Below are 13,914 nucleotides of genomic sequence, written 5' to 3'. Positions count from 1 at the left end.
CCACACTGCACCTTGGTCACGGATGATAAATAAACTGGTTTATAAACCCCAATCTGGTGCAATTTTCTATTTTTGCAGCAAAAAGAAAAGACCCCATAGTTCACAATTTGTACTGAGCAGCATGTTCTTCATGTCCACTCTGTAAAACCATGCGCCACAATCTCTGGATTACTCACAGCTGGATTGTGTTCACTACAGAAAAATCTGTTTATAAGCTCTTTTTATTTGTATTTTTTTTCTATATGGCTGTAAAAAATAATTATTTATATCTTATGAACCTATAAGCTTACAAAGTATTGAAAGGCCTTCACATTACAACACTGCTTAAAACATTTCTCTTAAACCGTAAATCATAACACAACTGTAGGAATCTGTCCCAGTTTTAATGAATCTAGAATAAAATTAGACTGCACTTACTGTCCTGTACATTTATTTCATTGCAGCAATTACAGTGCAGTGCAGCACCAGAACTGCAACTGTGCATATGTGTACATGCGGATGATCTGGATAAGCTGGATGATCTAGATGATCTCCTGGTCTGTGGAGTGTGTCACTATTACTTATTACAGGATGTGCTTTACTGCCCGGTCCCCTGGTACCCTGCTTCTTAATATTTGTACATTTTACATCACATTTTTGTACAAAACCAGCCTTAAAACGCGTGAAAAGAAACATCTGCATTGCGCATCATGTCTTACTGTCGCCACTGCGTAAAGCAGCGCACTGCGAGGCTATAAAACACCTATTACAGATCTGCCTGGGTATAAACTCGTTGTTAGAACTCGTTTTGGTTTATTACTGACATATAAACTCGTTTATAAACCTCATGGTGCATTATGCTTTTTGCTAACATTTGTTTTAGAGACATTTATACAGATTAACCTGATTTTGGTGTGATATTCACAGCAACATCTCCTGTGATGAGGTATTACAGATGTTTGCATTGGTATTAAATTTGTATTACGAGTTTGTCGTTCAAATTACAAAAAATAATAATAAAAGCAACCTATTTCAAATCAATTAAACCTTTTTTTCTAAATGATAAACGCAGCTAGCAGGATCTGTAGTCCAGTCTTGTATGTGCATGACTTATTTAACATTGATTTGGATTAATTTAATACAGTGCACATTAGTATTTCCAGCTGATATGAGACTTTGTTCATGTTTACTGTATATTAATCTATCAATAAATATATAAATAAATAAATAAATGACCTGCTGCATATTGCCTGATTAACATAAAATTAATAGAAAACATATCAAGAAATTCTTAAATTGGATTATTGGGAAAGTGCCACCAGTTATCATGTTGTAACTGGTTTCTGGGGTTAAAAGGGGGGAGGTGATAACAGAGGTGTGTTGGATTAATGCAGGAATGCATATAAAATACATTTAATATAAAAATGCATTTAATATATATCTTTATTTAAATATATTTTCGTCCTCACTTTCCGGGCCTGGAATAGATTTATTTTGCTATTTTTAGACTGTGCTTGATCAAAAATAAACCAATTCAACAATCTTTTTAGTGCAAATACAACTTTCTGTTTTTAGCTGCAATAAAATACAGATTATAATGAATGAATGAATGAATGAATGAATATGAAAGACCAGCCCGTTGTATTTCCCATATGCGACTTTGCATTAATAATTGTGTTTATTCCTGTAAACAGCGGGTTTCCAATTCTACATTTATGTAGAGATTGAGTTTAGAATTTACCTCTTTTTACAATGTTATTTATCTTTATTCTACACGACATGAAGATAAACTATAGTGAGAACAGTAGGGACAGTTTAAAATGCGTAAAGTGGCGCAATGTACTAAAACAACGACCCAGGACCTCAAAACTTATCTCACTCATCACTGCTCATTACTGGTCATTATTTTTCAGGTATCTCAATTATGATCAGTAATAACTGAGAGAAGTTTGCTGTTCCTGTGTCGTTGTTTTAGTACATTAAACCACATTAAGATCTGTTCACGTTGAGCGTTTTATCAGACTCTACCGAACACGACGTGTCACCTTATAGATTCTTATCGCATCATTAAATACAGAAGGATTTTAGAAGGTATCACATCACAGCTAGATTGTTTTAACCTGATTAACACACATACATTGAATTTGTTTTACTGATTCTAAAAAAAAAAAAAATGACAAAATGCTCATAATGATGAAATATTAAAAATATTACGCATCATTACACCAAACCGTTATTCAAACATATAAATGATTAATACTGTGTGTTATATGTTAATAATACATACATAGATAATTATGCCCATATAAAAAAATGCAGTTTTTACTTAAATAATAGCCTAAATGTTTAAATGTGCTCTGATCAGCTGATGAAGTGTTTAAAGCTAAAGGAATGAGGGGTTGGCTCTTCACCGGCCTCTGTTTGGAGCTGCTATCCAATTCAACCCTTTACATTTATACAGATAAACTCATTTAAAGATAAAATCATGTAAGCATTAAGATTGAAGCTTTGCATTATAACTACAGTGTTGCTGTGCTGTACTCTCAGCTGTACTGCTGCAGTGTGTGGGTGCTTTATTACAGCTAGAGGTCGAAAGTTTAAATACACTTGTATTTTACTGCACTTTGGGGATTTTAATTATTCCTGCAAACAATACAAACATTTGTTCTGTGACTGAACGATTGGAACACTGTTTAAAAACGTAACATGAATTTGAGTTTTCTTTAAATGTTTATTATAGGTTTTCTGAAAATCTGCTGAATTTATAATAGACAGTAACGTAAATTATTAAACTGATGGTGTATATATTTAACTATGGCACAGTCTCTTAATTTTTCTTTCATTATTAATCCTGATAATTAGAATATTCCGAAAATATTTCATGGAACAGTGATCTCTTTGCCAAGGCGATTGAGAAATTCCGAACTGTCACAGTATTCTAGGAGGGCACTGGATGGTCATCAGCCGTGAATCAGAACCTACAGAAACATGAATGACGTTGTCCACAGTCAAGCATGCTTTACATTACTATGATTGAATCCCCAGCTCAAACATTGGAACCCAAAACCTTATCAAAAGGCTGTTCTAGCTTAGTGGTTAAGGTACGGGACCAGTAATCAAAATTTTGCTGGTTCAAGCCCCACTACTGTCAGAATGTCACTGTTGGGCCCTTGAGCAAGGTCCTTAATCGACAATTGCTTAGACAGTAAATTGTCACAGTAGTGTAAGTCGCTTTGGATAGTGCCAAAAATGGAAATGTTGTCAAAAGATCGTTGATTGCAACACATCCATGGTGATGTAAAGCCTGCTCGACTATAGGAAGTTTTCTCTGTCTTCCAGCAGCTTAAATTCACGGCAGACCCATTTTTGGTGCTTCTTGAATTGTATTTGACCATCTAGACAAATTCCTCTCAGCAGAAGTTGACAGTCTGGGTTTTCTTTTCAACAGTGTCTCTAAGAGCTTTTGTTTCTTGTGTGTAGTTTCGCTGGTCGTCTGCTGTGTCTGTGTGTGTGTGTGTGTGTGTGTGGTGAAGATGATGACGGTGATGATGCTCAGTCGTCAGTGTCGACAGTAAATCAGAGATAAATCCTCACGCTGCTCTCACTGCTGCTTTAATTACACTGTCAACACTGAATAATGGTAATTGATTTCTGCTCCTCCAGCCCACTCGCCATCGCTCCATTCATCCATTCATCCCTCTATCTGTCCTGTGTCCTGTCTCTTTATTAACCCGTTCATCTTTCTCTGTTCCTCTGTCCCGTATCCTGTCTTTTAATTCATCCGTTCATTTCTTTATCTGTCCTGCACCACCTCCCTCCCTCCCTCCCTCCCTCCATTCATTCATTCATCCCTTCATATCCTCCTACCTCATCTAAACTTCACCCCTATACTCACCCAGTCATCCCTTCATCTATTCATCCAGTCTATTCTTTTAAATGATTTTATTTACTAAAGGGAAAACGTAGCTACTCAGTTAACCAATTTAATAAATGGTAATTATTTATTAAATTAGTTTATTAAACTAGACACACACAGGCTTGATTACTGGAGACGTGTAAAAACTAAACATCCCACAAACAGTAGTGCTGAAATAATTCTACAAGCAGCACACCATACTGTAATTAAAAGATATTAGTTATAGACGTATTAGATTTATATTTATTAGTCTACTGACTCCAAGTTTCCCCCAAGTTCTTTTCCAACTCCTTATTTTATCCTCAACTCATCCCTATATTTCCATCTACCCATATTTCTATGCATCCAGTTGTAGCCTAGCAGTAAAAGTACTGAACTAGTAAGCGTAAACCCCACCACTGCCAAGTTGCCACTATTGGACCCTTGAGCAAGGCCCTTAACCCCCAAATGCTTTGGATAAAAGCGTCTGCTATACTTCTATTTATCTATTATTATATTCATCCCTCTCGGCTTCTCCATCATCTATTATATCTAAGTAAATGATTCACAAACATATAAACTCTACATCATGCTCTAGTATACTCAAATGAACACTTCAAAAAACACACAGACACACACACACACACTTGAGGGGGACGTTACCTCTCCTTGACCTGAGATAATGATGGTGATCAGTGGGTCATTAATTACGAGGCCAATCAGTTGCTTTTCTTTTCTACACTCCAGTAAGAGATAAGAGGTATTGAACAGGCAATGAGACGGCCAAGCAAGTAAGGACACAATAATCTGGTGTGTGTACATAACTGTCTGAAACTCATTGTTTAAAATAATAAATAATAGAAGTGTTTAATATAGTACAGTAATATAGTAAACAATATAGTTGATAAATTGCATATATGAGATCAGGGACTGATGTTGGACAAGAAGGCCTGGCTGGTAATCAACATTTCAGTTCAGCGCAATGTGTGTGTGTGTGTGTGTGTGTGTATAGTTTTGTACATAATACTCAGAACTTTCACAGCATTATGTGGTACAGTATTATGTTTAGTATTATGCTCAGTTCTTATTTATTTATTTAATTATTTAATTATTAGGATTTTAACGTCATGTTTGGTTACATTAATGTCAGGACAGAAAGTTTAATATCAAACACAGTCATGGACAATTCAGTGTCTCCAGTTCACCTCACTTGCACGTCTTTGGACTGTGGGAGGAAGCCGGAGCTGCTGGAGAAAACCCACGCAGACACGGGAGAACATGCAAACTCCACACAGAAAGGACCCGGACCGTCCCACCTAAGAATCTAACGCAGGTCTGTCTTGCTGTGAGGTGACAGTGCTACCCACCGAGCTACTACTTGAAATTGCTTATATGTTTTTAAATTATCATTTACATTTTTATTTTAATTTTCTACACTTTTTACAATGCAAATAACATTTCTATCCGGGAGTAATATTTTTGTCCAGTTTTGTCCAATTACTAATGTGGCACAGCAGTCACAAAAGCATTTCACTGCCAGTTGTACTGTTTATGACTATGTATGAGACAAATAAACTTTGATTTGATTTAATATTGACCTCACAAAGTTAGAAGCATGATTTAATGACTACACACCAATATGAGGGTGTCTACATACTTTAGCCATATAGTACAGTTAGCAGTATTGGATCACTAGAATATTAATATAATCTAAAACTTAATGCTGTGTTTGTGCTGTAAATCCTGTCAGAACTCTCCTCTTAATGGAAGCATCATATACGTTTATCTCTCAGGATTGGCCATAATAGAAGGTTCAGTAAATGAGAGCCCAACCAACTGGAAAGATATTTTAAACAGACGCCCAATACTGAGCTTCCCGCATTTTCCCCTAATACAGTTAATGCAAATATGCACCTTACCTACTTGTAAATAATCTCTGTTGCAAAATTTTTTTATCGCTGCTATATTGTTTATTTTATTCTATGTTTATATATAATATACCTTTTCTTTTTTTTACTTACCTGTCAGTGTACCGTACTGTACATCTTCATTGCACACTTTGCCTGATGTACTGTTCATGCTGCTGCTATATTGTTTATTATACGTTAAGATAGTGTTCCTTTTATATTATTTAACTTGATGTATGTACTGTATGTTGACACCTGCACCAAAATAAATTTCTTGTACATCTGGTACTTGGCGAATAATAAAGATTCTGATGGGTTAATGGTACTATGTGACTATGTGGGTACTATGTGGTTATGTTTTATTAGAGTCTTAAGACAGTATGTTGATAACTGATAACATTTGTGGACGCAGCGGCCAACTGTGTTTATTGACGACAGTTTTCCCACTGTGCGATATCAACCAGCTCATCACGGAAACAAACTGTCTAGATTCCCTAAATCTTTTGATTGTAGTATGCCCAGTAGAGGGTACAACGTCCTTGCAAGTTCTTGCAATCATGTTGAGGAACATTGTACTTAATCTGTTCTCTGGTGCATTATTTTTTTTAGCTTTGTGGCAAAATTCATCCCATTTTTGCTGACAAAGGACTAAACTTACACCCAGGTATAAATGCACTGGCTGTTCGGGATCAATTGCAAACCTTTAAAAATGTTTCTAGTCCTAAATCGCCTCTTGAAAAGCAAATGAAACACTTCAGTCTGAAAAAATCCAATCACCCGAACACTGAACACAAACGCCCGAGTCCTGGGTGTTTCTAACATGTTTTTGTGATGAAGTGTAGCATCAGCAGTGCTGGTCAGTGAAGTATACAGAAATAAATCTAGCATAAGCACTTCGTACTGCAGACGCTACATTTCACCAGCTGGAGGAAACGATAATTTATTAGCAAAAAAACGTTCAGCAACCGACGCTCATGAAAATACAGAAACACACACGTCTGAATCCTGAACCTGAATCCTGAGCTTTATTACATATAAAAAAAAAAACTCACCATCAGTTCCGTTTTAGCATTAATACACAGTTTTGTTTTGGCCCGAAGTTTAAAACATATCAGCGATTTTAGATTTTTCACTGGACGCTGTAGGTCTGCCTCCAATCTCTGATGGTTAACGTAACGATCAGCGCTCGCGGGTCCTTTTTGTTTTTGCGAACCGTAATTTGGCCTGGAAGTTCCTCACCTGAATGTAAACAGAAAAATAAAGAGAAATAAAATGTGAAAACTCCCAGACAAACACAAAACTGTCATGTTATTATAATATACACTGATCAGCCATAACACTCCTTGTTTCTACACTCACTGTGCATTTTATTAGCTCCACTTACCATATAGAAGCACTTTGTAGTTCTACAATTACTGACTGTAGTCCATCTGTTTCTCTACATGCTTTGTTAGCTCCTTTCATGCTGTTCTTCAATGGTCAGGACCCCCACAGAGCAGGTATTATTTAGGTGGTGGATCATTCTCAGCACTGCAGTGACTGACATGGTGGTGGTGTGTTAGTGTGTGTTGTGCTGGTATGAGTGAATCACACAGCAGCGCTGCTGGAGTTTTTAAATACCGTGTCCACTCACTGTCCACTCTATTAGACACTCCTACCTAGTCGGTCCACCTTGTTGATGTAAAGTCAGAGACGATCGCTCATCTATTGCTGCTGTTTGAGTCGGTCACCTTCATCAGTGGCCACAGGACGCTGCCCACGGGGAGCTGTTGGCTGGATATTTTTGGTTGGTGGACTATTCTCAGTCCAGCAGTGACAGTGAGGTGTTTAAAACTCCAGCAGCGCTGCTGTGTCTGATCCACTCACACCAGCACAACACACACTAACACACCACCACCATGTCAGTGTCACTGCAGTGCTGAGAATCATCCACCACCTAAATAATACCTGCTCTGTGGTGGTCCTGTGGGGGTCCTGACCATTGAAGAACAGTTGGACTACAGTCAGTAATTGTAGAACTAAAAAGTGCTTCTATATGGTAAGTGGAGCTGATAAAATGGACAGTGAGTGTAGAAACAAGGAGGTGGTTTTAATGTTATGGCTGATCTGTGTCGTTTCTAAAATATTTATTCTTCAAGAAATTTGATTGGGATTCATTTTGAATCACAAAACACATTTTCCCAATTAAATATTAATCCCCATGTTCTTTGAAGAGTAAACTGAGTTAAGTAAAGTACCTGGTGTTCCATGCACTTAGCACTACAACTCATTTACAGAGAGCTAAACAGTCAATCAACCGCATCTTTCCACCACAGAACCTAAATATATTATTTAATGTTTATTTCTGACGCTGAGACAGTGTGATTGAAATTTCTACCAGCTGTAATGGTAAGATACACCAGCAGTGCGACTATTAGAACAGCCTTAGATTGGTGTGTAACTCTCTGTGCGCGATACGGATCTCCATATGAGCCCGGTTGGTGCAAGAGTGGATGTCTGCAGCAGTAAAGGGGGTGAAATGCAATCGGACGATTGGGTAAAATGCCTAAAAAAGCATTAATTCAATTACACATCGCAGCGCTGTGTGACTGCGCTATTGTTCGGCGACGTTTGCGGCGCTGGAGCAGATGTTATGTTAGCGTGACTGTACTCAGCATTTCAGCTCTAACAGAAAAATAAAAAGCAGGATGTTTTTGCTTGTTTCCCAAATGAGTAAACATTCATTTACCCCCAACGGTGGAACATGAACGTAATCAGAGTGATTATCTGCCATCATCGTGTGTGTGTGTGGATCCTCCTCCTCCATCTGGAGCTGGCGGCCTGAACACTGATTCTAAATCAGAAGTGATTATTATTGTACTCGCTTCATGTGCTGTAAGTTTGGTAGTTTGATCCCCACACACACACACCCACACACACACACACCCACACCCACACCCACACACACACAACATGGCCAAAAGTATTTGTATGCCTAAGCTTGTTGGACATCCCACCTCAAAAACAAGCTATATTAAAGTACAGTGACCTCTATGTGATCTTCTCAACTAGAACAAAGTCTTACAGGACTTTAAAGTATGTTTGTGGGAATTTGTGCCTATTTAAATGGAATTTCTTTAAACCGAGCTTTTCTTCATGCACAGGAACACAGTCATGCTAGAAGAGAACAGGAAAGGCCCTTCCCTAAACTGTTTCTGCAACGTTGGAAGCATGTAATCTTCTTTATATTATTAATTCGATCAGCCACAGTTCCAGTCTATAGAAGATTCGTCCCTGCAGATTGAAGAATGCACGGCTTATGATCGATAACGGGCCGCGTAGAACTTGTTTCGCCCAAAATAAAACTTGTAAAATCTCATTAAAGTGAGTAATTTTAGAGGATGGGGAGAATCGGAGGGAGCCAGACATCAGCCATGCGTGCAAAGGAGAGATGGAAAAGAAAAAAACGAAGAAAAAAAAGCAGGGGTCGTCCATCAGGCCTTTATTTGCATTAAACACATGAAAAATCAACCAAGAGCGACGGAGGCCGTAATGAGAAACGGAGAGCTATAAAACACACACACACGCACACACGCACACACGCACGCACGCACGCACGCACGCACGCACACACACACACACACAGCTACCCTTCTACACACGCCAGGGTAAAATGATATACAATTTATGTAATACTGAAACAAATAACAGACCAAAAGTATATGGATGTTTCACATAAATCAAGTTCTGATGTTTCAGCCACACCCACTGTGTGTCATATGTTTCTAAATTTGTGTCCCCAGTTTGAGGAAGGTCCTCTCCTGTTCCATGACTGGGCCTCTGGTGCACAAAACTTCTTGTATGAAGGATTTCCAGTAACCTGCATGGAGCTCTGACCTCTCATTCCTATTAAACACTTTTAACCGAGAGCCAGGCTTTCTTTTCCAACATCGGTGCCTCACTCAATGGGCACACATTCTCACACACACACACACTCCAAAATCTTGTGGAGTTGTCGAGGCTGTTATATACGAGGGAGGAGACTGTTATGGTATCTCCAACAGGGTATAAATGTATAAAAATACAACATTAGAATCCAGAGCCTGGATTCAAACCCACAACCGTCCGATTAAAGTCCCAAAGCTCAACCCACTAGGCTTATTCATTAAGATAACAGTGATTCTGATTCTAATATTTTAAGCATGATGCTGTACAGTCTTCCTGCACACATGCAGCCCCTGTTGGGCCCCTGAGCAAGGCCCTTAAACCTCTAAGTTGTCGGGGAAGGTAGAATAAAACGCCGTTATTTGTCATATATACATCTACACATGGACAGCACAATAAAATGCTTTTTCAGTATATCAGCTTGTTTTGGAAGGCCGTTGTATGGCACCCCTGGAGCAGTGAGGGTTAAGGGCCTTGCTCAAGGGCCCAACAGTGGTTGCATGGCAGAGCCTTGATTCGAACCCACAACCTTCCGATTGAAGTCCCAATGCTCAACCCACTAAGCTTATTTATTAAGATAACAGTGCCAGACTGACTCGTCCTGACGTAGCAAAGGAAAACAAAGATACACCAGCAGTGTGATGAATTATTTGCTTAGTACAACCTTAAAATCATAAATGTATTTATTTATTTGGGTTTTAATGCCACGTTTAACACATACGTCCTTAAAAAATAAATAAAATGTAAACCGGTCCTTCTCTTTTACCAATACAATACAGAAAGCATGATCATTTCATGTTGTTCTGAAATATCAACCATTATTTACATCATATTACCACAACCAATGCATTTTAAAATATACATTTGTATTTGCTAAGTAAGCGATTTAATAAGCTTGTTTTCCTGCCAACAGGAGGTCATCACAGGGTTCCTCTGTCCACTCGTTCTGTTCTTTACCCTCTGTCCATCCATCCCATTAATTCAGACCCGGTTCTCACGAGCACCTCAAGGACCTTCCAACATCAGCGCCTCAAATGAATTACAACTTATTAGGTGGTGACAAACTGTGGTGTCACGTCTGTGTTCGTCCAAACAGAACCCTCCTGATTAAACCTTTACTGAGCATCATGGGAGATTTATACAACACCCTGACCTTCCTTAGGTAAACTGACTGATAGGTAATTAGGACTCAGGAGTCCTTCTTTTCTCCTTCTATCCCTCTATTCACTTCTTAATCCGTTTTTATTTATTCATATTGTTCAGAATTAGCTCACTCGGGCGTGTCAAGGACCTCTGGGCATCGGTGCGACATTGTTCCAGTTTATCCAATCAGAAATCCCTAAATAAGAACAGGTTCCACCTCTCCAAAATGTGTCACGATCAGAAGATTCTCCAGTGAACAGCTTTATACCTAGTTATGGTTAACTACTAGTGACTACATCTTTTAGGGGACTGACAGTCTCCTAGCAATGATCCTAACTTCTATATAAGATCAGGTCACTCTTGCACCCCTGGTCGTATCCAATTCCCTGATCGTATTTCACCTCCTGTACTGCTGCAGACCGGACACACGCCCCCTCCGACACATGCAGTAGCTGACCACTTCTTTTCACCTGCACAGAGATTCGTATCGCGCACGGAGAGACACGCACCAATCTCCGTAATCCCGTGTCTCATGACACATGTCAGGAGTGGAGGTCTGCAGCAGTAGAATCGGGGAATTAGATATGACCAGGGGTGCAAGAGTGACCTGATCTTAGAAGTTAGGATGGTAGCTGGGCGACTGTCAATAAAGCTGTTCAGTGAAGAATTTTCTGATTGGATAATCTAATAAAGATCTGTATCGCGCACGGAGAGTTACGCAACGATCCCCATTGTCCCCCGTCTCTGTGCAGGCACTGATCAGCCAGCAGAGGTCGCAACTGCAGCAGGTCGTGAGGAATCCTCTTCAGCAGTCCCACCCTTGGACAAAAGCTGAGATTTGAACTCCGATGCGCCAGCCGAGCGCTAAACCTTTCTTAAAGCTTCTAGATTTAACAAATCGCTACACAGATCTGAATCCCGTCCCTATATCATATTTTTTGACAGCTATTTTTTATAGTGCAAAATGCCACTGTTGGGCCCTTGAGCAAGGCTCCTTGTTTCCTGACCACTATGCTTCTATGTGAATTCCTTCAGTTGGAAGCATCTGCAGATTTAATATAACAAACCAAGTGAGGTGTGATGCTCAACCGTGTGGTCCAATCAGGAGATTCCTTAAAAAAAAAACCAACACATGCCCCTCAGGTGGTGCAGCGGTAAAGTACCCTAGCGCACCAGAGTTGGGGTTTCGAATACATCGTATCGAATCTCAGCTCCGCCTTTCCAATTGGGCTGGTCGGCTGCATGAACAACGATTGGCTGTTGTTCATAGGGGTAAAAAGTCGGACCATAGGTCCTCATAACTGGTGCAACTGCGGCCCCTGCTGGCCGACTGATGGCGCCTGCACAGGGCTGAGGAGTAATGCTGATGGGGGTGTGGCCCTCCGTACACAGTGCCCGTCGGTGTATGAACTCGACTCGTGCAGGTGAAAAATGCAGTCTGTACTGACTGTGCGTGCCGAAGGGAGCGTATGTCAGTTGAGAGGCATCCTCAGTCAGCGGTGAAGGGTCGAATCAGTATAGAGGAGCAATCAGGGGAATTGGACACGACTAGATTAGGGGAGAAAATTGGGGGGAAAAAGTGGGAACAATAGAAAGGAAAAAAAAAAACACATTTCAGTCCTGGAATCCCTCACTAATACGTAAGATGAAGTGAGTGCGGTGGAGATGATGCTCTGTGAGAAAGCGTTTGCCGCTGGTGGAGTTGTAATGGCCCACGGTAACGAAGTAAAGCATGACGAATGGAGGTGGATTTAATTGATGAGGGTTTTTTCGGGAACCCAGCGTCTCCGTCAGGGTTTCTGCAGGATGTTTATCAGTGTTAGTTAAACATGTTAAATATGTTTCCTCCTTCCTCATTAGCACCTCGAGATGTATTTACACATCACACCACGGTTTACATTTATTTAGTTATTTATTTTTGTATTTACAAGAACTAATTCAGTTCTATGAGACTCATTTATTATTTAATCTGTGTTTTTCGTGCCAGGCCTGGGAACAGTGGGGTCAAGTGAGTCAAGGGCTGCGTTCACACTGCATGTCATGTCCTCGAGAAACTCGAGTAATTCGAGTACTAAAAATCATCGATGCAAATTTTTCGCATCAAGGCATCGTTTAATCCATACAACTATATACAGCTCACGCTGTGGGCAGGTGGCGTAAAGAAGCCAAGGGCTGCGTCCGAAATATCATACTTAAACAGAACTTAACAGGACTTAAACTGGGTACTTTTCACGTACAGTTCAATAAATACGCGGTGGACACGCTTGCCGCTCCCTCGTACTGTTCAGTATGAAAGTGCGATTTGAAACAAAGCTGAGATTTGATAGCGCGGACTGCAAAATAGAGAGAGAGAGAAAATAACGAGGGGCGAACGGAGGAGACAGGACAGAGGAGACTGGACAGAGATAACCACAGAAAGTTTGAGATTATTTTAAGATGGAAAAACAAAAACTCAGTATAACATCCACACAATCAGAGTGTCGTGTTGATACTCTGATTTTTCTTCATTGCAACCATCACAGGCTTTTTTGAGGGCTTAGGCAAACACACACGTATACACACACACACACCAAATCTACCTCATCTAGGAGACACGATCCTGACAGAACCTCCTACAAACGCCACAAAACCTCCCAACTAAATATTAAAGCTTTATGTTCTGTGTGAGCTGTAGCTGAAACTTTTAGTTCTGAAAGTTGCACAAATTCGAGGCTGTTCACAAATGTTCTCTTTAAACTGCCCTGTATGCAGGAATAAAAATGCACAGTTTGTTTTAAGAGACGCGTCTTATTTAATCTTATATGTATTTATTTTTGCTCTTTATTAAAGCAAAAGTATTTCTTATCCGATTACTCGATTAATCGCTGGAATAATTGATAGAATACTTGATTACAAAAATAATCAATAGTTGCAGCCCTAATGTCATGTGATACTTTATCTTCATTTATAAAAGCATTAATACACTATTATGATTTTCAAAAGAACATTATCAATTAGTATTGGACTAGTAATCGAAAGGTTGCTGGTTCAAGCCTCACCAATGTCAGGTGGCTACTGTTGGACCCT

The 13,914-nt window shown here is 39.6% G+C and overlaps 1 protein-coding gene across 1 annotated transcript in view; it reads right to left on the bottom strand.

Annotated features, from left to right (window-relative positions):
• Positions 1 to 6,793: 6,793 nt before the first annotated feature.
• Positions 6,794 to 13,914, bottom strand: part of prmt3 (protein arginine methyltransferase 3) — a 47,131-nt gene continuing 40,010 nt past the window's right edge. Inside the window, exon 16 of the mRNA XM_063013118.1 lies at positions 6,794 to 7,020. Within this exon, the coding sequence (XP_062869188.1) occupies positions 6,911 to 7,020 (110 nt within the window). The 3' untranslated portion in view covers positions 6,794 to 6,910. The remainder of the gene's footprint in view (positions 7,021 to 13,914) is intronic.

This window comes from Trichomycterus rosablanca, chromosome 17 (genome assembly GCF_030014385.1).
Source record: "Trichomycterus rosablanca isolate fTriRos1 chromosome 17, fTriRos1.hap1, whole genome shotgun sequence".
Classification (NCBI taxonomy): Eukaryota; Metazoa; Chordata; class Actinopteri; order Siluriformes; family Trichomycteridae; genus Trichomycterus; species Trichomycterus rosablanca.
Note: the sequence above shows the minus strand (reverse complement) of the source record. Positions and strands in the feature narration are given on the sequence as shown.